This window comes from Chanodichthys erythropterus, chromosome 11 (assembly GCF_024489055.1).
Source record: "Chanodichthys erythropterus isolate Z2021 chromosome 11, ASM2448905v1, whole genome shotgun sequence".
In the NCBI taxonomy this organism is placed as follows: domain Eukaryota; kingdom Metazoa; phylum Chordata; class Actinopteri; order Cypriniformes; family Xenocyprididae; genus Chanodichthys; species Chanodichthys erythropterus.
Window position 1 is genome coordinate 18,671,500 of NC_090231.1, and position 26,282 is coordinate 18,697,781.

The 26,282-nt window shown below is 38.4% G+C and overlaps 1 protein-coding gene across 11 annotated transcripts in view; it reads right to left on the reverse strand.

Annotated features, from left to right (window-relative positions):
• Positions 1–7,002: 7,002 nt before the first annotated feature.
• The window catches only part of tcf12 (transcription factor 12), a 135,837-nt gene continuing 116,557 nt past the window's right edge, over positions 7,003–26,282 (reverse strand). For 9 of the 11 annotated variants that reach the window (XM_067401943.1, XM_067401947.1, XM_067401949.1 and 6 more), the window contains 8 exons: positions 24,477–24,618; positions 19,901–19,974; positions 18,505–18,696; positions 14,539–14,653; positions 14,170–14,335; positions 13,052–13,284; positions 12,152–12,302; positions 7,003–9,665 (listed from right to left, as the gene is read on the reverse strand). In XM_067401943.1, coding sequence (XP_067258044.1) covers positions 12,160–12,302; positions 13,052–13,284; positions 14,170–14,335; positions 14,539–14,653; positions 18,505–18,696; positions 19,901–19,974; positions 24,477–24,618 — 1,065 coding nt within the window. In that variant the 3' untranslated portion in view covers positions 7,003–9,665; positions 12,152–12,159. The remainder of the gene's footprint in view (positions 9,666–12,151; positions 12,303–13,051; positions 13,285–14,169; positions 14,336–14,538; positions 14,654–18,504; positions 18,697–19,900; positions 19,975–24,476; positions 24,619–26,282) is intronic. The other 2 variants (XM_067401944.1, XM_067401954.1) reach the window with 1 other exon arrangement.

Here is a 26,282-nt window from a genome sequence, read left to right on the forward strand (position 1 = left end):
GTTTTCAGACTAGTTTTACTTCATGCACACGGACTGTTGAAGAGCGTCAAGCCCCGCCCACATCCCATCCCTCGCTCCACCCACCCGCAGCAGCCTGATTCACGATCAGCTGATCTGCTCAACACCACTGCCGAACGGAGCTCATTTCGCATACTAGCTGATCTCAAGACTCAAAGGCGCAGCCAGAAACTGGGTGTAGGCCTTTCAAGTACTTGTGCTTCCAGTATCGGTGAAATCAAGGGTTTTCATGTGATAATGTATAGAAGAGGATAGAGAGAGTATGGGTCATTTTTTTTAAAAAAAATGGTGACACACCATTGACTCCCAAAGATTTTAAATAGTGATAATAGTGATGAATAACCTATTATTTTATTAAATATTATAAATCGAATAGTTCCTAAAAACCTTTCATTCGTGCTAAAATCCACGTAACAGCTTCCACAGCACCCATAATCGTTATTTTGTGTTGCAAGGCAGGGACTAAATCTTCTATCTATCGAAAGGATGCGCGTCTTTAATATGAAATGGTTTGATATTTTGTTTTGAACATTTGTTCAATTGAATTTGTCAAGGGCCTGAAAGAAAACCCTGTTAACTTCATCTGGTGCACGCTACTTCTATGACATTTATCTATTGATTTATTTTTGTTTTTCCAGGTTAAGCGGTACAAGTGTAAAAAGCAAAGCAAAACAAAATAATATGAAGCATAATAATAACCTGCTATTTTACTTGTGAAATGCAATAGGTTAAATAATAAAAACGTGAACAAAACTTGAACCATTAACTCTTCTTTATGTTTAGTAATAATGTCAAGAAATACACTTACACTTATCTGCTTTTATGGGGGAATCCAAAACAAAATTTTTGACAATTAAAACGTGTTTGTGTTTACTGATGCTTTGGCAGAACTAGAGATAATCTCGTAATAGAAAGATGTACAAAACAGGTGTAGTAAAAATGACAAATTACATAAGAAAAATTACATATGTTCTCTGCGCGAACTGAACTGCTATTTAATAGCATTACAGGATAAATGATGGCCTGGCAGCTCTTTAGACTGACAGCGCCATCTAGTGATAGAACACTGCAGATGCCAAACATCCTACTGTAGTGTCTTCATAGTTAGACAACTGACAGAAAATAAATATATTAACATAAAAAGGTGCCAGTAATGTTAATAAACTAACGATTATAAGAGATCTACAGAATATCTACTTTAAGTAAAATACAACAGGAAAAAGTAAATGTTCAACAAAACATTGAGGAATAACGTTGTACAGACAACAAATAACTATAGATGCAGTGGCTAAAATAAAAGCTTTTCCAAAGTGTTTCTCCTATATCTCTAAATTTATTACAGGAAAGGAAAAAATCTGCCTGTTTCAGCCTCCTAATGTAATATGAGATAGGAAATGGGTCACCGACTAGAGGTGCATTACAGGGTGAAAACTCCTGGAACAATCATTTATCAACCATGTTTGTTTATTTGATTATTTATTAAGGTGCATAAATTTAGTGTCCTCAAAGGGATATCACCCAAAAAGGAAAATTCTGTCTTTAATTCTGTCATCCTCATGTGGTTTCTAAACCTGTCAATAAATTAGTAACAGAACAGAACGAATTGCATTTGTCAGTACAGACAAATAGGACCAAGACGACTTGGATCTGTGCGAGTACTGATGACTCCACCCTTGGTTTCGGGTCTGTTTTTATTTTTATGTGGGTGCGCTTGGTCTTAGCTGTGAGGACTGTGGATTTGCCAGGAAACACAAAAGCAGCTCCATTTGAAAAAAACCCAGCAGCTTGTTCAGCAGGGAGCGCTGTCTGTCCCGGTTTGGGGATCCGGGGGTCCTGATGTGAACAGAGATCCAGCGATGGAGGCGTTGCAGTATTTTCTACAAAAGACTAAGTGTCTTCATTCATTTCAACGTCTTTACACATAGATATTATTGTTGTTATTATACTGAAGATTGTTATACAGAAATTATGTGGCCCCGTCTTCATTTTTCACTTTAAGAATGTAATGCAAACCTAAACCCATTTTCAAAAAAAAAAACAAAAAAAAAAAAAAAACAAAAACAAAAAAAATATATATATATATATATATATATATATATATATATAGCCTATATCTTTTATTTTATATATATTATATATATATATATATATATATATATATATATATATATATATATATATATATATATATATATTGTTTTCGTGGTGACTTTAATTGTAAGGGCTTCTTCAACCCGAAGCGTGAGACTTAAATAGAAAATCAGATGTCACAAGATGTCGAAAAAAAAACATCAAATTGATGTCAATTTTAGACGTCAATTTGACATCCACACACTGATGTCCAATTGATGTTGAAAAAACCCATCAAAGTGACGTCAATGTTTTTATGTCAATTTGACGTCCACACATTGATGTCCCAATTGATGTCGAAAGAAACATCAAATTGATGTAAAAAACTTGACGTTCACACACTGATATTCAATTGATGTAGACAAAAAACCCATCAAATTGACGTCAATTTGACGTCCACACACTGATGTCCAATTGAAAGTAGCTACATCTAGCGCACATTTGTTAAAAATGTATAGAGTCCCTAATTGTTTTTTGTAAAAATGAGTTTATCCGTGCACACTGCGCATCATAATCAGAACAGATTTGATTGTGAGAATGCCGTTGCAAGGGTGGGATCTGTCACTAAAATCAAGTCCCGCCCTAATTTTTTTTCTTGTTTGAAAAGTCGTTTCACTAGGTAAGTTTTTAAATATAGACCACAGCTACTTCCATTTTCAAGCCAACTTTAAAAAGAGTTTCCTTAAAAAAGTGCGTCTCGAGAAACCTGCGTTGTCTCCCATTCCGATGCTGTGATTTTCCTCATATTGTTACATAGGTTAAAGATTTATTTCTATATTTACCATTGCAAACAAGCAGAGAACTGCATGCGGGGCTCTTCATTTACGATAGAGTTATGTGGTTTGACTGACAGTTTGAGGATCCAGTGGAGTTATGAGGTTTAATCACAAGCTCTTTTCAATACTTTTTATTGGTTAAATATTTGCAAAACCCACAGACAGTCATAAACATGGTCGTAAATGGTGACCAATAATAATGATTTATTTTTAAAAAAGTAAAAAATTAAACGAAATATATGGAGATACAAGCTTCTGCCCGATAGCAACAATATACATTTTTTTATTAATGTATGAAGTAATTGTTACAGAGTTTTAGCATTAAAGTGAAATAGGCCCTAAGAGCCCTAACATACAATGTGCAAAATAAAGTTAATCAATCAATCAACGTGCAAAACGGACATATTGGCCTATTCTGAGTCCGACACGTTTCCACCATTTTAATGGCACTTTCTGGATAGAGTTCAAAATAGGGCTTGAAACTCTCAAAAAATAAAGCTTTTCTATCAACCATGGTGTCAACGATGTGCGTAGAAAGTGTAGATCATCAGCCTCAAACGGTTATGAGCTGTGTATTGACTGTTCAAACTACCAAAATTAATACGAACAAACAAATAACATAAAAAAACAACTAGGCCTACTGTATGCCCAGCTTGCCTAGTTAGGGATCCAACTAAATGCTACTTTTTTGTCATTAAAGCGAGTTCATAATTAAAAATAGTTTTTCTTAAAGTGAACTGAATAATAATTCTATAAAGTATTATGTATGTTTTAATTGTTGGATACTATCTCGAGAAGGTCAAGAGCTCAGAAGTTGGACAAACCAAAATCTCCATTTTAAGGGGCATTTCAACGTTTAAATATATCTACTTCTGGTTGCATCTTATATTAGATAAGATTTTATCAAGTGTATTTATTAGGTCTCACAAGAAAAGAAAAGAAAAGAAAAGAAAAGAAAAGAAAAGAAAAGAAAAGAAAAGAAAAGAAAAGAAAAGAAAAGAAAAAAACATCAGTAAAAGAAAGTCACCAAGGACACCAAAGAGACCTGGTTTTGTAGAATGTGACCTGGTCTCTGTTTGATTAGCACTACCTTAGCTTTTACTTAGGTTTACTGTAACATAAGTAAAAGTGTTAATAATAGTATTGCAGTAGTAGCTATTTAGAATAATTCAATTTCAGTATTCTAGATATAAAATCTGGTAAAGTGTAAATATAAAGCCATTAAGTTTAAACCCAATAGCAATTTCACTGAAAGGAAGAGAGTCAGCAGGAACATGATCATCAAATGCATGTCAGTCTGAGAAAACCTTGATTGTGCTCCAGCAGCAGAAGCCAAGATGCTCCTGTCAGCAAGCCCACCATGACACTCCGTCTCTGGGCTGTCCCAGGCAGCCAGATCCACAGGAAGTTAGCTCGCAAACATGGTGGTCCCATGCTTATAAAACACTGCCCATTTTTCTAGTTGACTGCAAGTAAACACTCCAGGGCACGGTTTTGATAAAGGCAGGAAGGAATATGCACACAGTCGCACAAAAACACTCACACACAAGGAGGAAATGGGACAAAGCCTAGCCTTCCCACCCAGCCAGCGGAGTTGGAGCGTTCTCCAGATGAGGTGTCGTGTTGGAGGGCTGACAGAGTCGGAATTGGCCGAGGTCTCTCCAGCATTTAGCAACCTCTTCCCCAGTGCCGTTCCTGTCTCAGAGCAGATCTGGGGCCCAACCTGTCACCACAGGACAAATCCAATGAGAAAGCATCTCTCACACACATGTACAGAGACATAATTTAGGGCAGATGTGTAAGCCAGGGAGATGAGTTCTGGGATTTAGTTTAGTCTTTTAATTGGACAGCCAGGACTGATGTCATTGCATAAAAATGTACGGATGAGATGAAAAATGAGAAATAAACAGAGCGAACTGTTATAAGAGTTTCATGAGGTATTGTGGAAGTTGCACTGCGCAGAAAGACTCGTAAACCATTCACCACTACTGGGACAAAACAGGTGCTCCCATATTTCATAACTGGCATATAAATGGGAAAAACAAATAATTTAATTAAGAAACAAAGTCAATTAAGACTGGGAATTCGTGGGAATATCGACACACCCTGTAATGAACGAGTGACAGTCGAGAGTGTTATACTCCAATGTTATTTTCCCATGATCATTCACAAGAAACGCAAAGTATGTTTGTCATTTGGTCAAGTTGAAGACAGATGTTGAACTTCTATAACAGAATCTGAAATACTCCCAAAAGAAAAGGTTTTCATTCAGTGCAAAGACAATTCTTCAGAAACAAAAGTCAAAATAATACTTCAAATACTGCAATGAGTTTTTTCACACTACACTGAAAATGAAAAAGGGCTCCATAATGCTTTTGAAAGAACATTGAAAATATGAGAATAAACACAGTGTTAATTGTGCAGTTCTTTAGCTTAAAGAGAAAGTCCGCCCAAAAATAATAATTCTGTAATCATTTACTCACCCTCATGTTTTTCCAAAACTGTATGTTTCAGTTCCATTTTATTTTTTTGGCCATACAATAATAGGAACCAAAACAGTTTCTTTCAAAACACATTCTTCTTTTATGTTCCACAGAAGAAAGAAAAATACAGGTTTGAAAAAACAGTAAATGATGACAGAATTTTCATTTTTAGGTAAACTAAACCCGTTATTTTTATATGTATAAAAATCTTTTGAAAATTCCAGCACACTGACCTGTCGCCGGGAGTTTGATTGACAGGCGATCTAACCAATCATAACGCCGAATCCGCCGTTTTGTCTGACAAAGCAGTCAGGGGAGTTAGTAGATTAAAGGGATAGTTCATCCAAAAATGAAAATTTGATGTTTATCTGCTTACCCCCAGGGCATCCAAGATGTAGAGGACTTTTTTTCTTCAGTCGAACGCAAATTATGATTTTTAACTGCAACCGCTGCCGTCTGTCAGTCAAATAATAGCAGTGATTGGGAACTTGAACAATAAGAGTCGAAAAAACTTCCATAGACAAATCCAAATGAAACCCTGCGGCTCGTGACGGCACATTAATGTCCTAAGACACGAAACGATCGGTTTGTGCGAGAAACCGAACAGTATTTATATCATTTTTTACCTCTAATACACCACTATGTCCAACTCCGTTCAGCTTCCGGTGAGTGAGGTCAGATCGCGCTCTGACAACGGAAGTGATGTCTCGCGCTCATTGAAGTATATGGGCGAGACATCACTTCCGTCAACAGAACGCGTTTTTTGACCTCACTAACAGGAAGCTGAATGAAGTTGGACATAGTGGTGATTTAGAGGTAAAAATGATATAAATAATGTTCGGTTTCTCGCACAAACCGATCATTTCGTGTCTTAGGACATTAATGTGTCGTCACGAGCCGCAGGGTTTAATTTTGATTTGTCTAAGCAAGTTTTATTAACTGTTATAGTTGAAGTTCCCATCTACTGCTGTTATTTGACTGACAGACGGCAGCGGTTGCAGTTAAAAATCATCATTTGTGATCGACTGAAGAAAAAAAGTCACCTACATCTTGGATGCACTGGGGGTAAGCAGATAAACATCAAATTTTCATTTTTGGGTGAACTATCCCTTTAATGTAGATGGACTGGATGAAAAAACATTCCTTCTGATGTTCATATTTGATGGTATAAATTAACTGTTAGGAAGAGATGATCTGTTCACGAGAAGCTTGAACTGAGACGTTACACGCTACAGGTGTATTTCTTTAAAAATTACAAAATGTGAGACTTTGTTTCATATAAAAAGTAACCTGCTCTCTTGTCTGTTGATGTGTTGTCGTCTTTGCTCCGCGATGTATTTTTCACTGCATGAGAAAATGGTGTAGTGGCATAGCTTGTCAGCCATATTAACAACAGTAACTAAAGGGGCGGATCTTTATTAGTGAAATTTGCATATATTTTAGTTATATTTGTATCCAGATTAGCTGCATGAAGGCAGTTGTAAATAAAAACCAAATGCTGAGATGATAAAAAGGGAAATAAAGGCACATACAAAAGAGTTAAAAAAGATGGCACATTTATTGCTACATAAATGTTATATACATATTGTGTTTTCTGTTACAGAGACAGAAAAAAAAAAAAGAATTCGACTTCTTACTGCTGGTTTTCTGATGTGCATTGACAATACCTTGAATTTTGACATGGGTACAAATCGTTCATCAACCAACAATGCAGACTGGAGACAGAAATGGAGAGCACATCCTCTGGAACATTGAGCTCGTACAATACCCCATACGTACTAGACTGCGAGCTACAATCCTACTTATGTTCTTAAGATGCTATCGATAATCTTTTTTATAATAATGGACAGGTTATGGTAAATAACCGTACATTTTTTTTTACTATCTAATATAGTAAAATAAAGTAAGAAACTTTTTACTCAAAACTTTTGATTTCAAAAATCTAGAAAGAGTAATATTTAGAATTCAAGAAATGTTCTTACAATATTATTGTATAAAAGACTAACTATAGTGAAAAATAAGCCAAATGTTTTTTTTTTTATCCTTTTCATAGATTTTTTTGTTATGAGGGAAAGCATCAGGGCATACAGCAAAATCTAACATATCCAACAGAGGAAAAACAGAACACAGAAATAAAAGGAAAAGGAAAAAAAAAACAGGGAAAACAAAACAACAGACAAAGAGATGACTCAAAACCTTGATTCATTTTCAGCCGGCAAAAATACAAGCTCTTGAATACTGAAATGTATAACAAGGCCACAAAGACTAATGGATTTCATGATAATTTTGTTAAGGAAGGAAACTCTCCACAAAGCATAAAAAGAGAAGAAAGAAAAAAAAACCACAAGGAAAATAATGCTGATATTCTGAAACGTATATCTTTCCTTAAGTTTTTGTTCTTTTGACTTTGTAATGGAGAGATTGATTCATATGAGAATGTGGCAGTCTTGTTTCAATGGTGTGAACGCATGGAAGACAACAGACAGGCTAGAAAAAGAGATCCAAAGCAAGATGGTAAAAAAAAAAAAAAAATTTGGTCTTAAAGAAAAAACATACAATATAAAATGAAAAATGGTGACTGCTGCTCGCTTCAGATTTAAAAACAAAACAAATAATGGCAGAGAAAAACCTGATCCAAACTGGCTTTGTTCATCATTTCCACTGTTTGCTGATTTTGATGCTTCACAGCATTTGAATTCATAGAGCTTCTCTTTTTCGAACAGACATTGCGCTCACATTCTGCTGATCAAGTATCAAGTACTTCAATGCATGAGGGGAAAGACAAAGCCATTCTAAGTAACTTAGAACACCCTTCTATTTTCACACAACAGAAATACGCTTTACTATGAAGCCTAGAGAGATGCTTTGTATACAATTACAAATAAACATATAACATGTGGTTACTTTGAGTACTTCTTTTTTTTCTCTTTTTTAAATTGTTAATGGTTTTAGAAAAACAAAAGTACATAAAACAAAACTTCAATTCAGGCCAGGTGAATTAATGGTCTTCGTTTTAAATCCAACTCTTTTCCAACAGTGCCATGTCTCGCGGTATAACAGAGATTCCTCAGTACAGATGCCCTCGGCATAACCACGGCTGTTCGACCAAATAATGTAACGTTTGAATACAAATAAACTGTATCGGAAATACGTCTTTCTCTTTACCCTTAACACTATATGGCAAAGGAATCAAAAGGACGAGACCGCGTCCCCTTTCCCATTTAAGACACTAAGAAATATGTAGGGAATGCTGGGGTTTAGTAACGTTCTGCTTCCCGTATCTGTACTGCTCACTAATGAGTATAAACACGTCAGCTTGTGTTTGACTTTTGACCTTTCAGTAAAGCCAGAGTTTGCCGTTCCACCATCGTCACCACGACACAGGGAATCCGGTCAAAAACGCACAGGCTGATCCCATCTCTCCTCACTCATAACTTTCCGTCTGTGACGAGGACTCTGAGCTACACTATCAACATACATCATAAAGAATTAGGTAGTTTTGGTTTCTCATGCTGTCATTTGCGGAATGAATGTACGATAAATATAAATAATATATTATTTCTTTTTTTTCTTTTTTAGACACGGGGATCCTTGAGTCTTTGAACGTTCAAACACCATCAGATTCTTTCTCAAAGGGCACGGAATTTGATCCGAATATATTAATCTCATGGAGTGGATGTTTGAGCGGAGAGGCCCTTCCACAGACCGACGGGAGAGATACTCAAGACTCTGATGTGAAGGACAAACTGCAGATCTACTGAAACGCCACCAGATTCTCATAGCAATGTCAGAATTTTCCCTTTAAACATAGACTTACAGCTCAGTAACATAATAAATAGGAAAAAAACAAACAAACAAAAACAAAAAAAAGGAAAGAAAAAAATTGCTGTTACAATGCATTCGTCAATTCAGTTTAGGCACAAGGCAACTTCCACGTACAGGGTGGAGGGGGTGGCGACAGTCTCTGATTGTACAGCTGCGGCACGCGGCTTGCAGACAGCGATATGTGCTGAGGGGCTTTTATGCTTGATTTATTTTTTTTTCTCTGGTGGGCAGAAAGTTGCTTATCGATATGGGATGTCTTCACAGGGAGCTGGGCACTTGCCAGTTTTCTTCTATCTCAGGATTGCTTAACGGTGGAATTTTGCTTCGAGTGGTCTGTCTTTTCAAATTTGTGTCACAAACTGTGAGTCCTGTCCGCCCGTGGAAAGCAAGGTCACCGACTCTGTCTAACACACGCCATCGGGATCCATTTGATCTGAAAGTGAAAGAAAGATAAGGACATTGCTTATGACCCACCGTACTGACACTCAAATCGCATCCTCGTGTGTATCGAATAAAAAAATGTGAGGTTAAAGGCATAGTTCACCCAAAAATGAAAATTCTGTCATTAACTACTCATTCTCATGTCGTTCCAAACTCTTCAGACTTTTGCTCATCTTTGAAACATAAATGAAGATATTTATAATGAAACTTGAGAGATTTATGGCCCTCCATTAAACGTCTATTCCACCTCAAATTTAATGCTACAAAAAGTTTATAAAGACATCATTAACACAATCCTTATGAATTGAGCAGTTTGATCAAAGTCTTCTTAAGTGATGTGCTTGCTTTAAATCAGCGTTTCTCAAAGTGTGGGGCGCGCCCCACTGGTGGGGAATAGAGACATGACAGGTGGGGCATGACAAGCAAGATTTTTGTGCCCATCACTTTTAACCTTTTGAGTCCTGTGACTGTCCACATATGGGATTTTTATTTATGTGCCCCTGAGAGCACGGTCCCAAATATGGGATTTAGAACGTTCAGTAACGTCACATAACTGCCAGATTCAGACCAGAGACGGACGCGTTCAGCAGCGCTTGTCATTTGTCACAACTATGCAGTGTTTTCAACAACATAATGGTGGTGGATGAGGAGAGACCCCTGATATGATTGTAAAGCGTACATAGGAAAGCGCTATATAAATGCCTCACTCATTCATTAATTCATAATGTTTATTTTAGGTGTCAGACATTTAAATATACATAAGTACTAGTAAAACCATACATTTAGAGTTTGTAAAGTAGGCTACATTCTGATGTCTATGGAAGCAGTAGTAACAACCAATTCAAATATCATTTGCCAACGTGTTTTATTCATATGACACACATAGTATAAGTAACTATAAAGTTTACTCTATTTTTTCTCCTAGATCACCAGACACTTACTTACATGGATTTCGTGAGAAATTGATGAATTCACGTGCTATAAATCCAACTGACAGGACTCGCTGAACAGCTGTGCAAACAAACATGGCGGCGCCCATTTTGCGTTATAGATCCATATCATTTATTAACGTTTTTAAACGCAAAACACACTCACTTATACATATTTGAACATGTATCGGAATATCAGATAGTTGATGACATGGTAAGCAAGTTTGTGAATATTTTGAAAAAAAAGGAGAAACGAAATAAAATCGTTACATCTGTCATATAGTGTTATTGTGGCTGCGGTGTGTGACGTGACAAGCATGACGCGTTGCCATGGAAACAATAAAACCCTCAAATAATATTTAATTTATAAATAATAAATAAAGTTTTTAATGCTGTTATTTGATGTAATGTTTTAAAATGTAACGTTAATAAAATAAATGAATACATTTTAAATGTATTAAACTTAAAGCCTAGTTTATTAACGTTTTGTTGGGGCAATTGGGGACAGGTGGGGCTTGGAACCCATCCCTACCTCCAAAGTGGGGAATGGCAGAAAAAGTTTGAGAAACACTGCTTTAAATGATGAACAGATTTAATTTAGGCTTTTATTCATATATAAATATTGATCAACACAGAGCACATCAAATAATCTTGATGTGCCTGTTTATTATATTGGGGACCAGATTTACTAACAGCTTGAGCCAGTGCAAACCCTCTTTTGGGGTTAAAAAACTACTGTCAGGATTCACTAAAGACGCACAGTGAAAAATTAGCATGTACAAAGTTATTTTTGCGGCTGACCTTATTACATACGCATTTGTAGGAGTTTCCCTTTCAGACACAACATTTATGGTAGGAGAGTATTTAAATGAATCATACAAAGTGATTTACTAAGGTTTATGGTAGCCAATTTACTGGTATTTGCGCCATTATTTACTGCCCAAAAAAGCATGTCTTAAAACAGACACTAATTTGCACCACTCTTGATAGATTGTGTTGGTCATTATGGAAATGATCCGGCTGCGTCTGTGTCCTTTAAATTGCGTGTAGTCATTAGATCATGTGCAGAACTTTCCACTCCCACTGGCATTTTTACGGGATTGTGCTCTCACACTAATTTGCCCTGTTTAGTATATCTGGCCCCAGATGTTCTATATGTATTTGTGTTGATCAGTGATTACTTTTGCAATGTCTTTATGAGCTTTTTTGTAGTGTCAAAGTTTTTGATGAAAGGAGGGACAGAAGTCTCTCAGGTTTCAATAAAAAATTTTTTTTTGTTTTGAAGATGAACAAAAGTCTTATGGGTTTGGAACAATATAAGGGTGAGTAAATGACAGAATTGTCATTTTTGGGTGAACTATTCTTTTAAGACATTGAGTGTAATCCCAATTTAAATACTGTTCCAAAAGGAAGGTAGGCAAGGATGCAGCTCGCTAGGTTTTGGAACAGAGCTTGTGTCAAAGCAATAGCAAAGAAAAATCTTGCTTGTGCTGTTGTGTTTTAACCCCCTGCCTGTTTTACATCTCTGTGTGGAGCTGATCGTGCTTACCTGGCTGTTCACAGATGGCCCATGGGGTTGGATGTGTCTGTGAGGCCCGGGTGCACAGGCGGGTGGGCTTGCTGGGGGTCACCTGAAACCCCTGACACCTTCTCCTCCTCCCTCCTCTTAAGGCAGGCTGCTTTGGGGTTTAGGTTCCTCTCTGCACACAGGAGAATTCACATTATCTCATCAATTTGGTTGAGTTTGTAAATCAATAATGAAAAAAGGAATCACAAACACCTTGATCTAGCTTTTATTGCCTTATAAAACCAGCTATTCTGAGATCTGCTGAACAGATTAACATAATTCAGCGCTGTTGCAAAGGGCCCAAGTAAAATATTACTGATAAACCCTTGTCTGACAGGGGAGATTACATTAGAGAATCATTTTCCCTGATAATATTTAAGTAATTACATCCTGTGTGTTTTCGATCAGCTGTTTAAAATTAGAACTAAATGCCACATTCGGACGAGGATGCTGGATGAGGTGGATATTTACCAACAATGCACTGTATGAAAAAAAACTTGCAAATGTCTTCAATTATTTGTCAACGATGAAGCAGCTCTATTGTGCGTATAGCTTGTGAACAACTCTGTACAGCGGTTAAAGGCAATATATCCATATTTTACATTGAAAAACTGTATTACTGTACATTATGAGCCCAAGATTTTATTACATTTTGAAAAAATTATTATGAACATTTTATTATATTAATAATGTAATACTAAATTATGTGCAGTTATTACACATCCATAATACTGTCAAAAAATAGGTGGTCTGATTTTTTTTTTTTTTTACACAGTTACATTTTTTAGATTAATCTCCTAGATTAATCACAATTAAATATTTTAATTGACTGAAAGGCCTTATATAAACATGAAAATTGCATTATGCAGGACAGCGTCTGACCTCTGACTTGCTGTTCGAGGCTGAGAATGACAGCGACGGCCTGGTGAAGTATGAGCAGTTTGGTCTGGGGCTTCTCGCTCTTCAAGTGCAGCTGACACATGCGGCCCAGCTCTTTGAACGCCTCGTTGATGTCCCGGACTCGCAGCCTTTCGCGAGCGTTGTTGGCCATCCTCCTCTCACGCTCGCGCTCCGCTTTCTGCTCGGGGTTCAGGTCCTCGTCTTCATTGATACTGCTGCAGAACAATTCACAGCTGTCAGACAAGATGGAGGGAACCATGTGGCCTCAAACACCTGAACACTGCATGTACTTGATGTGACATTGGCCCTGTTTCCACCTGGTATTAAGATGCGTTTTGGTCGATCAGATCACAAGTGGATGAGAAAGACACATAACTGTCTACACCTGGTGTTTTAATCCGTCTCTTTTGACCACTTTCGACCACTTCTTGATTTCTTTAAGGGGAGGGTCTATGGGCAGGTAAATTTATGGGTTTCTTCAGCAGTTTTGATTTAATAGGTGAAATAACTGCACAATTTGCATATGAACATGATTGGAGACTACTGGAAAACATACAGAGAGCTTTCATTTCTGCTCTGACAGCCACGAGACCACACTGAACACGGTAACTGCATGTTAGAAAACAGAAACGTTTAGAGAACACTGTGCTTAGTACGTTTTTTCATCTTCAAACCAAACTTATGGCTTCAGCAGGCAAAGTTTAAATCACGTCTGGCTAGCTCGCTTCCCATAATGTCTGTGTCAGTAGGCGGTTTTTAGTGGCTTTTCGAATGAATGTAACGCAATCCGGTCTAATGTGTTTTCGACTACCTCTGGAAGTGGTCGAAAGTGGTCAAGCTCAAAACGTTTTACACCTCGTTTACACCTGTATTTAGCACCGTCCACCAAAACGCATCTTAATACCAGGTGTAAACAGAGCCATTGATGTGACTTCAGGCATTAAGGAGTAAAACTTCAGGCATAAGAAGTAAATTGAAGTGGTGTTCTATGCTAATACTTAATCACAATGGCTTATCTGAACATTCACTGTCTCTAAGGTCAATGCTGAAGAGCTGAAGGACACTTTTAGAGGCAGTGCTTTGATGAGCGGTTGCCTTGCCTTGGTCGAGTGCTTCCCCGATTCTGCTTTAAATCCCTTTTATCACTCTCGTCGTCTGATTTGAGGTCGTCTGAGGAGTGGTTATCGTTCATGTCATCCTTTTCTTGATTTTCAACCTTCAGGTCCAGAGGAGGAGCAACCTGACCGGCCAGAGCACTAGCGATTCCTGTTACACACACAATGAAAGTACACAGACTGGGTAAACACTTGTTTTATGACTTGTATATAAATCATAACTGAAGAAGCATACATGCAGACACTGGCAAATATGACTAGTAGATTTTAACAAGTGCAAAATGGACATTGAGCTGACAAAAACAAAACAATTATTGAAAATAAAGTGGTGCAAAAAAAAAAAAGCTGCCCAACCTCTGAACGTGTCTGCCTGGTGGTTGAGCTCCGAGCTGGAGGTGGGACCAGCGCTGGCCTGCAGGCCGCCGTGGTTGTTGTTCAGGCTGACCGTCTCTTCGCGGTGAACAGAGCCCTGTCAGAACGGATAGCCATAAATACATGAGGCAGAGAACAGAGCAAAACATCAAGAGTCCCTCTGATCATGAAGCCATCTGATCAGTGCCGAGAAAACAAAAGTGATTTACATTAAGAGACAGATCTTGGACTTCAAAGCTGAGAGCGTCTCTGTGTTCCTACTGTAGAGTGTGACCTCCCCTCTGAAGAACTGAGTGGTGTTCATACTACAAAGAATGACCTTCACAGCCCCAAATTTGTTCTCAGAGAGACTCGCAGCACTTCAGTCCTGTGTTCTGACTCTGTTCCACCAAAAAGCACTCTCATGTTGTTTTCAATTTGGAAGCGTGTGCCCATACTTTGAGAGGCAAGTTGATTGTAACATAACTTCAGACTTGATGCTGCACTGTTTCAGACAATATTGGGGAAGGGAAGCGGCAAACGTCAGGTCATTTAAAAACATTTAATCAACATGAAGCACATACAGTATATGTATATTGTATACTGTATTGTTTTGAATACTGTGTGTATACACAATATGTTTTTTATAGTATGCAATGTCTAATTAATTCAAATGAACTTTCTTTTTATAAAACAAATACAATAAAGGTGGCGTTCTGATGGGATGTGAAGGTCAAGTTTATACTTGACATGATCTAGACTTTTTCTTAAATCTTTTTCTTAAATTTAAACAATTATTACATTCATATTTACTACATATTAAATTACTACTTTAACTACTGGCTAGAATTTAGGAAGGCTGCAAAACAGTAGCCTAAAAAATGTCTTAACTACTATTTAAAAGTTTGAGGTCGGTAAATTTTTTAAAAATGGTTTTGAAAGAAATGTCTAATGCCCAGCAAGGCATCAAAATGCATTAAAACAATATTATTATGAAATATTATTACAATTTAAAATAACTGTTTTCCATTTTAATACAAGTTAAACTGTAATGTATTCTTGTGATGGCAAAGCTACATTTTCAGCTAATATTATCTAGAATCCTGTACTGCCTAGGTGACGTCCGTTATTTAATTTTGAAGAAAACTTTTTTGTTTTTGCTAGAAAAAAAACAACAACATTTGTTTATGCATTTTGATTTCAAGATTTTTTTAATTTTTTTTTAAATGGACACTTAGACACTATTTGTCTGCATTTATATGTAGTAAAACTTTCCATCAAAACAAAATGGCTTATTCACATGTGGATATGTCAACAAACAATCTGCCCTTTCATGATGAACATCAAATGACAGTTTGACCAGCATTCATCACTGGTGGCTTCCAAACGCATCTGGATTTGATCAACGTCTTGCCATGCGATTAGCGACGCAGTGGAGTAGAAACCGCCACAGCCCCCCTCTGAATCTCTTCCTTCTACCCCTGCCACAGTAGGCTGGAGCACATGTTCGCCCACGATCTAGTTTCCTTTCTGAGGATCCACGGGATTGGGAGTCATGGAGAAGGAAGAGAAAGGAGCAGAAATGGGGGGGGGGGGGAGAGGTCTTTTCCCACTTTTCCTTTAAGAATGTGTTCCTAAGTCACTGTTGGCCTCTGTTAACCTCCATGCCGCTCAGGCACAAACCCCTTCCCCCAAACTCTAATCTCAGCACCACTCTCAACAGGTGTCCAAACAACTCTTTGTCTGTGGCAGAAGAGGGGCGGAGGAGGAGGGGTGCTGACCAAAGAAGGCGGCCATTTTCCTGTCTGGGCTTGATTACCATACAGCTGAGGCGCTCAGACACACACGACTAAAGCATCAGATTTCCTGAGTTGTTAAGAAAGACGAGGGGGGGGTTTGGTAAGAAAAGAGTGGAGACAGAAAGAGAAAAGAGTGTGCCAAAATAAAAGCATGCTGGCTGTGCTGAATCAGGACCTTGTCTGGGTGTGTGTTTGGGACGAGCCTGGAGCACAGAGCTCTGTTTGTGTGTGTATGAACACATAGTCCACTGACAGCAGTATGACAGCTCCCGCGCAGACGAGGGGCTATGTCACTCTGCTGCAGTCTCCTCTCTGCCTGAATAAAACGCACCTCTGTTCATCATGACTGAAAACATAAGCCGCACCGAGCCAAAAATTTGTGAACATCACTTTTGTCACTGTTGCAAATAAGAGTAGTGAATTGTTGTTGTAAATTACAGCCTTAAATGGATAGTTCACCTAAATATTTTGTCATCATTTACTCACCCCCATGTTGTTCCAAACCTGTATGACTTTTCTTTCTTCTGTGGAACATAAAAGAAGATATTTTGAAGAAATTTGGAAACCAAACCATTTTGGTGACTATTGACTTCCACTGTATTGAAAAAAAAAGAAAACAAAAACCCACTGTGACATTTCTCAAAATATCTTCTTTTATGTTCCACAGAACATCTTACTGGTTTGGACCAACATGAGGGTGAGTAAATAATGAAAACATATTCATTTTAGGGTGAAATTTGGGGTTTCTAATTTTTAGTGACCTGCAACTTGAGTGCGAAACTGCAGCATGATGTGACCCAATCACAGGCAATCAGAAGATATCTGATGTTTAATATACAGTTATGTGGAGCAGAATTTAATTTGGACCAATGAGATTTCACAGTGGGTGGGGCTACTCAACACAAATAGAAACAATGTGATTTACCAAAATGTTGTGCATTGCTTCTTGAAGTCAACTAGGACAAAGCTCTTTAATTATATGGATTGCATAGAATTTATAAAAGCTACTTGAATGCCTATATTGAACTAAGGCCTAATCCTGGCTTAATCTAAGCCCTGTTTGTGAAACTGGGTCTTATTGTTTTATTGTCACACCAGGTTAGGGCAGTCTTGCGGTCTGTGTTTCATTTAGATTTCTAAATGTGCGTTTTATTTATTTTTTTGGTTGTTTTTGTTTTTAGTTTGGGCTATGAAATATTATTGGCACACATAGGCCTTGTGTGAAGAGGGGAAGAAACTATAAAAAAAAGATACTTATTTATACAAAATGATTTTTCTAATTGTACATGCCGAGTATGTCAAACTTTGTTTGACCTGAGCTGTCAATAAACAGTTCAATAAAAGCTTTTCTAACATGTTATGCAGCATTCCAGACATTTACTGTTTGAAGCATTAAATAAAAACAGCGGATAGTTCATCAGGAAATTTCAGCTCTTCATGGTCAGCTGGCCAAGGCTAAACTTTCCACTCTGTAGTGGTCATTCACAAAAACATTTTTGAGTGTTGCTTTAGTCTTTGGACAAAAACAAAGAGGTCAGTGTCAGTTCATTTGAAAGTTATAAAATCCAAATAAAATCCAAAGAAAGAAAAAAAGGCCATGATTATTTCCTATTATTGGGAAACCATTGGGAAACGCCTCCCTCGCTTGTTCCGTCCATTACAGCTGTGCGCAAATCTTTCTGTAGAAAGGGAATGAATGCCGTGGGATGGTGGGGGAGATAGAGAGCGCTCTAGTTTCAGCAGGTCTCACATCACGCAGGTCCCCACAGCCCCAACGAGCTACGGTGCGGAAATGTCTTCCAGACCGGCACTGATCTACTAGATTCTACTGTGACTGGTTTTCCGATTCAGCGTGAGGAACGCAGCTCAAGGAGGGAGAACGAGCTTCAGTCCAGCCATTACGCTTATGGAAAGTATGTGGGTTTAAGTTAAACTGCTCTCAGTGGAAAATAGTTCAGTTTCAGCACATGGCCAGGCCTTCATTTTAAACAGGTGGCTTAACTCTGTTTATTAGCCTATTTGGAGAGGCACAATGAAGAAACAAATGCGTTTTTCTCCCTCTTGCCTGTAATAACTGTAAGAGACTTTGACCTCAAAAGAAATGACACATTCAGGAGACTCTGAAACACATAAGCTAAAGTTTCCTTTGTGACAGTGAAGTTTTCTTTACCATTTGTGCTGTTCGGTTGGTGACCAATCCAGAAGCGGGGAAATTGGTGCCAATGGCTGAAATTGGCCCGTTGTGCGCTTGTCCCAAAAGGTTGTGGATGTCACTAGACAGGGCGGCAGTTGAGCCCACGGCGTGATTCCGCAGGACATGGATCGCATCGTCCAGCCTGTCCAGCCGGTCCTCCATCCGAGACTGGAATGAGCAATGAAGAACAGGAAAGGTAGAGAAAGGGAAAACAACATAAGTTTCAATGAAAACAAACATCAACACAGACTTTGATGACATGGAATTACAAAATGGCAAACCTTGTAAAGCAAAGGAACAATCGAAAACAAAGTAAAAAGGAAAAGAAGAAAAAAAATATGAAAAAAGTGAAGGCTAAGACAGTTAAACAACATCTGTTGGAATAAAAAAAAAAAAAAAAATCAATGACAGTTTTTCACAAACTAGCTGCAATATAGTGATTTTCATGTATTAATATCATCAAAAGATCAATAAAAGATGAAATGGCAAAACACCAAAAGCACAAAACAGAAAAAGCATGGCCGAATCAAAGGAAAGCTGATGGCTGAAAGGAAGAGAAGGACAGGACATGACTGTCTGAAGAGCGGGAATACCTCGCAGACATCCTTTAAGAAAGACATGGCATCCTGCAGATGCTCATGAAGCTGCTGGTGCACACGATTTTTCTACAGTCAGATAGGAAGAGGAGAGACACGTACAGTGAGAGATGAGACAGAAAGACCAGCAGAGAGAAGCAAGCAGTTTACGAGAGATCGGCAGAGAAAGATGGCAGAGCATCGAAGTGAAGCTCCAAGTGCCGAGATCTTAGTACAAGGTCATGCAACCAATTATGATGAAGCCTGGTTCTCTTTGGGTCATTTCCTGTTTCCTGGAGAGCCACTGATCATGGACAGTCCATAAAAATGCACTTGCAGCAGGCATACAAAGCATTAGAGTAAATATTTATCTACACACTCCATTGTGTGAATGTATGACGTGGGAAGGAAAGTGTGTGTTTCTGTAAACTGATCTCCTGTTGTGGCTCAGTTCCCCAGTCAGCCCTGGAATCCCGCGGCAGTGGTTGAACGCAGCAGCTGCCAGCACCCCACCCCCATCACACACCCTAACCAATCCCGAACCACCCCACCTTCACAGACACTGGCCAATCTCCATCCACCCTGGACAAGAGAGGACAGATGGCAGGAGACACGCCCCAAGGGAAGGGTATTGTTCGGTCCACGCGGCCCCCTCCCCGTCCCGCTTCTGACATTTGTCAGCCAGGAATGTCCATGTAAAACTACCCCCTGCCCTCCAGGAGCAAGTCATCTACTGACACAGTGTCCATTAAAAAGTGCTCAGTGCCAGAGGGAGGGGAGGAGGAGGGTGCTCTTACCAGAGAGTGGAGGGAGCTCTCGTAGTTCGGAGAAGAAGGTGTCTGTCCAGCTGCGCGGGGCCACTGAGTTGTACCTGTGGATGGAGACAGAGGAGCTTTTTAGTCCCATGACATATAACAGGCAAGTAGGCTTCATTACAACAGGTGAAAAATGATGGTCTGAAATGAATGAGCAATGGACCAGTTTTTCCTGCACTGCACATTGTCAGCAAACAAACAGCGTGACTAATAGTTTCTGATTAATGACAAAATGACTCTCGTGATTCGATTCTTTTAATGAATTCATGAGTTACTGTATCAGTTAAGGAGCACCTTTGCTGTAACAAATGGTATTTAAATATAATATAATATAATATAATATAATAATATTCTTTCATTTAAGTGTGTAGTACACATGGTACAGTGGACTGATGCGTATACACAATAGACTAAAACTCATTTCCTATCCTGGCTGATTCTAGCCATTCTCAATGTGGGCTGTTTTCCTCTAGGTCTCCAGACACATCATTTCCTATGACTGGGTCATATCCTGCAATGTGAGAAGGGTTTGAGGACGACCCTTACACGCATATATACACAAACCAGTGCTGAGGGACATCCTTCTTCCTGTGATTAATGAAGTCATGACTAAAAAAGCTTGAGAGAACAATGCAGGACCTCGATAAAGGTGATGACTTGGACCCTGAGCGTCTTCCCTCGACTCTAATACTGCATGATCTCAACAGAGGAGCTCAATATCCTAGACGTAACAGGATGAGACCACGACTCGCTCTTAGATCTCAACTCGCACAAACAAACTACCAGACGGTGAGCAGAGATGTGACCAATCTCATGTCAGACCCTGTCAGGGAAAAGAATAAGCACTGTTTTGCCACATTACTCAAGTAGCAGCAAAAGATTTGGCTTGGCCACATTCTCTGCCTCAGGGATTCAATGTTTCACTTTTTTTTCTTCTTCAAAATTCACTCCAGCGCAGGAAGAATTCAGTGAATGTGTTTTTGTTCTGTGGCGGTGTGTGTGAGGCTGAAAAGGACTTTAATGAGGATGTAAATGACTCTGGTCTGGTCTCGGTCTAAACGTGCTGATTCTGACTGGCCATAAATCAACACTGCTCCAAAAGAATTCACATCTGCTAATCACAAATCAAAACTCTGGTAGTGGGGGTCGCCTTCACTCCCTTCACTCCAACTGGCAAACAATGCACTACTAAAAGTCTTCCGTGAAAGCTATGTTGTACAATAAAACAGGTCAAGTACCCTTAATGTAGCATGACACAAAGGAAGCCCTTTGGCTTATTTACATGAATCAGTTTAGGAGGGAGATCAGCGGTCTCTGTCCTTCAATCCAAATACACCAGTCACATTGACCCTAGCTGTTTTGTTGACATCAGAGATTTCCTATTTTGCCGGTTGTTATACTGTAACGGTTGTGCAGGACCTGGTGTGGTCTGGCTCTGCCTGCGTATCAAAATGGTCAGCGAATGCAAAGATAATTTCACCTATTGTGTGACAGGAATTTATTTAGGTAAAGACTTTCCAACCATTCATCCTCCCTAAAGCAGCTCTAATTTGAAGGAATTTGCTTCTTAAAACCACAAAGCTCTCAGAAGCAGACTTTCATTAAGGGCCTATTAAAAATTACTTTGTGGCTACGTGAAGAGAATGCAGCATTTAATAAGGCCTCCTCGTCTGTGGCCAGTTTGACAAATGAGCGTGGGCCTGTGTGGCACTCCACACGTGGTGCTGGGGTCTAATTGGCTGGTATGGCAACAGAGACCCGAATATGAGCAGGTCTAATGGCTGAGTTTAAGTTTAATCCGGAGAAACAGATGGATGTGCTTTGGCTCATAATCATAACATCATGAAACAATGTGCACCAACGTCTAAGAACAGTCTAATCAAAAAACGTCCATATATAAAAAAGGCCACAGATATCAAAGGGTCTGCTTGTGAGTGTAAATCAACTTAATTTTATGTGTGATAAAATCAGCAAATGTGACTAAATACTACCAAAATTCCAATATTTTAGCCAGGCCAATAAATCAGTATATATACACACACAACACTTCACAAGCTTGGGGCAAGTAAGATTTTTTTTTTTTTTAAAGAATTTTTAATTCTTTTATTCAGCATAAACATTAAATTGATAAAACTGTTTTAAACACTGACAATAAGAAATGTTACTTGCTCTGTATAATGATTGAATGATTTTCTGAAGGATCATGTGACACTGAAGACTGGAGTAATATCTGCTGAAAATTCAGCTTTGCCACCACAGGAATAAATTACATTTTAAAATATATTATTATTAATATAGAAAAAAGTTACGTTAAATTGTAATAATATTTCATAGTATTACTGCTTTCACTTTATGTTTGATCAAATAAATGCAGCCTTGATGAACAAAAGAGACTTCTTTCAAAAGCATAAAAAAAAATCTTACCATCCTCAAACATTTGAATAGTAGTGTATATGAAAAAACAACAACAAAAAAACAAACAAATTAAAAACATAAAAAATAAGCACATTATTTACTTATAGAAATGGACTACATGTTTATTATAATTGTTTTTTGGCAAAATATTAAGGAATTCTTTAAATAATAAAGCATAAAATTAGGGTGTGCTGGGATAACAGGAAGTGACATTGTGAGGTACAGGCTGCTAAGTGGAGAGGAAGGCTGTCTCTGAGCTGAGTCATCCTCTCCCTCCCTTCCTCTCAGTCAGTCATGCTAATAAATGAGGATCTTTGCAGGCCGGTCTGTCATGGGCAACAGCTGTGTGAGGAACAGGGCAACAGCTGAAGCTGAGGAGTGGGACAGACACCGACACAGCTGCCACCACTATATCAATGAACACACACACACACACACACAACTGCCCACTCACTGAAACAACATGCGGAGAAACTGCCATTTGTAGCACCTAGCATCTCTGTCTGTCTCTTTGAGCTTCAAAATATTTTTGTCATATTCTTGTAAGACGCAGATAAAATCTTCACAGTGGCGGGTTATCTATCCACCCCTAACCAGGGTATAACTCCCTCGACACCATCTCCAATCTCAGCATCTGAGGGACAGTGTGTTTTTACTAGTTTTCGTGAAAAGGACGGAGTTCGCTGTGTGTGTAGCAACACCGTGTCAGTGTGACATTGAGACAAGGAAGGAGCTGACATAATGCATTATTTGACAGCGAGCGAAAGGCCCCAGTGAAAAACAGACCACTGTGATTGTTCATTAGACAAGGGCTTATTCCAGAATCTCAGATCAATGTTTTTTAACTGATCATGTTTACATATACAAGACTAGATTATTATGGTTGTCCATTAATGAAATCGAAATGAAATTATGGCCTTCTTGCTTCTTCTAAATAATAAACCAAACAATATGTTTAGAATGTGAACTGTCGAAGGTCTGTTGAAATGTGTAAAATGAGTTTCAGCCTGTACAGTGGCCCCAAAAAGAATATGACTTTTTGATGGATGTATTACATAAACCAACAATAATGAAAAAGAGCGGACAGAATACAATAAGTCCTGTGTGAACAGGATACTTCAGTATACTTCAGACTGACTAACAAACTCGTAAAATGTATTGCTGTGAAGGTCAGTGATAAGATTTAGTCCAATGATAGGGAAATAAAACACAATATATTAAATAAAACAATACTTTTATAATGTACACTACCATTCAAATGTTTGGGGTTGGTAAGATTTTAAATGTTTTTGAAAGTCTTATTTGTTCAACAAGGCTGCATTTATTTGATCAAACATATAGTGAAAACAGCAATACTGTGAAATATTATTAAAAAACTGTTTTCTATGTATATATATTTTAAAATGTAATTTATTCCTGTGATAGCAAAGCTGAATTTTCAGCATCATTTCTCCAGTATTCATTGTCACACAATCCTTCAAAGATCAGCTCAAGAAACATATTCTTATTATTATCAATGTAACTGCATTCTTGCTGAATAAAAGTACTAATTTCTTACTGACCCCACACTTTTCAACAGTAGCATACATTCAATGATTTAGTCATCTGCCACAATAATGTATTTGCAGTATCCTCATTTGACTTTTTTTTCTCAGTAAATATGAATAAATGCTATTATACTAGATTTGATTAATCTGCATACCATGTAATTAAATCTATTCCTGCAAAGATTTTAAGCAGTTCATAGCCATTTTAAAATATATGAATGTAAATGCATTAGATTAATTTTTTTTATTATTTTTTAAAATGTAGCATACTTACTAAACAAATCAATTTATTAAAAAATATTTAGGTCAATTACTGGTCAAATTTAGTGGAATATGTACATTTATGTGTTTACTCTAAACGGGCACCTTTGTGATTTCACATTTATACTGAAAATGGCTTTAGGACTTATTAAAAGGAATTACAAAAGTGTTTAAGCACCAATTCGCTTACTGATACTTTGTTATATGATTCACATGTTTATACATTTTTAAGTGTGACCAATTACTTCTGAGAGCCACTGCATGACTGACCAGTGAAGGTGTGGTATATGAAGAGAATGTGCATGTGGGGTCAGAGAGGCAGACTGGTGCTCTACCTGCCCTTCCTGTGGGGCCGCTGGCCGTCACCACTGTACCTGCTGTGGCAGCGCCCGCCTGAGCCGTCAGAGGAGAGGGAGAGCCCACTGGAGTGGAAGGGTTTGAGGGGAAACTACTGCTGGTGTGGTCAGGAGAATAAATCTGCAAAAGAGAGCGAGAGAAAGAGAGAGATCAGTCAGTGAGGTAGCTCACTCAACCTTTTAAACCTGCAACCAGTCATTTCCCTCTCCGGCTTTACGGCCGCGGTTAGCATCCCTCAGTCTGTGCTCAGCCAAAATTGGCTCATCAATTCTGCTGATTTTACAAGCAGAGCAGCAGTAAAAAAAAAAATGCTCACAGAATACATATGGGCTCTTAACAGCCTATGCCGCCCTTTACAATGCCTGCAGAAAAAACAACCCCTCCTGCACTCTAAATGCTGTGACACCTGCAGTCCAGCCAACGTTCTCTGGCTTTCTGACACATCTGTGGTTGTTATTAAGTCCAAGCCTGGGCCCACGCCACACACACGCTGCATGTCGCACATCACAAGTGAAACCACATGAACACAAAAGATCAGAAACCCTGCAAGAGAGCGGGAAAATGGCTAAACAAACAGTGGAGGTAATAATTCACATTAGAGGTAGACAACATGTCCAAAATCTTACAGCACGTTGACAGTATATATCACACTTGTTTTATATCAAATGTTTTGCATAACCATGCAGAAAGAGCTGTTTTATTTCATTATTTTTTGTTTAGTTTTATTTTGGTTTTGCTGGTGAAACCAAAACACGACTGGACGAGCAACAATAGAATATGATATATAATAAATTGGTTAATACATTTCTATAAGAAAATATCATGATACAGGTCACCCTTAAATTCTGCTTACATGGCGTCCATAACGTCACTTCTAATACATAATAGAGAGGAGATGGAATAGAGAAAAGCAGCTGGATGATGCAGAGAAAGAGAGAGAAAAGACATGGTCATTAATCTCTCTTTTTGGAGCTCATTAGAGCGAATGAGTCTGGCCCGTGGCTGTGTGGATGGGCGGCTCGGGCTCATCTTCAGTTATGGATGAGAGGTAATAAAGCCGCTCCCTGCCTGCCCAATAAACAGCGGCAGAGGCAGGCACAGCCCTGCCCACATCACAATAAACAAACCGATGCCACGAAGGAGAAAGGCCTCCAGCCTTTGCCTCATAGTGCAACACTACCCATAGTTTTTTACCCCACCTGACTGATGTTGTTTGTGCGAGCATCTTATCGTTTTCAGAAATTTTGCCTGAAAAGGGATTTTTTGGTTAAGCCAAATGTCAAATGAAAGTAAACATCCAAGCCATGCTCTGCATTCAGCTAAAATGGTTTTCGGTCCCATAATGGAAACCACTATGAAATATTCAGGTTTTGATCCCAATTATCTGGCAGGATTTGAGGAAAAAACAGCTCTAAAGTTGTGGGCCATCACTTGCAGGGGATCATGAAGTCCATTTGACTTAAAAACACATCAAAATGCGGATACTATCGTTATTAATCTTCTTATTAAACCCTGAATGCCACACTTTTGTGTTTCAATCAACTCTGCAAATCCTGCCTGGGGCTTTAGTACATTCATCTCTGTGAGTAGACAGAGAGAGGGGAAGAGACAGAGGGGGCAAGTGATTATAGAGTGAGAGTGATATACGGAGAGATACAAAGAAAGAAATACTCTGCGATATTAACAGATATTGAAGATTCAAACGTGTGTAATATACAAGGCTTTTATATAGCATTTTTCCTATTCAGTGCACATTTATTCTTCACAAATTAAATGAGCAGCAT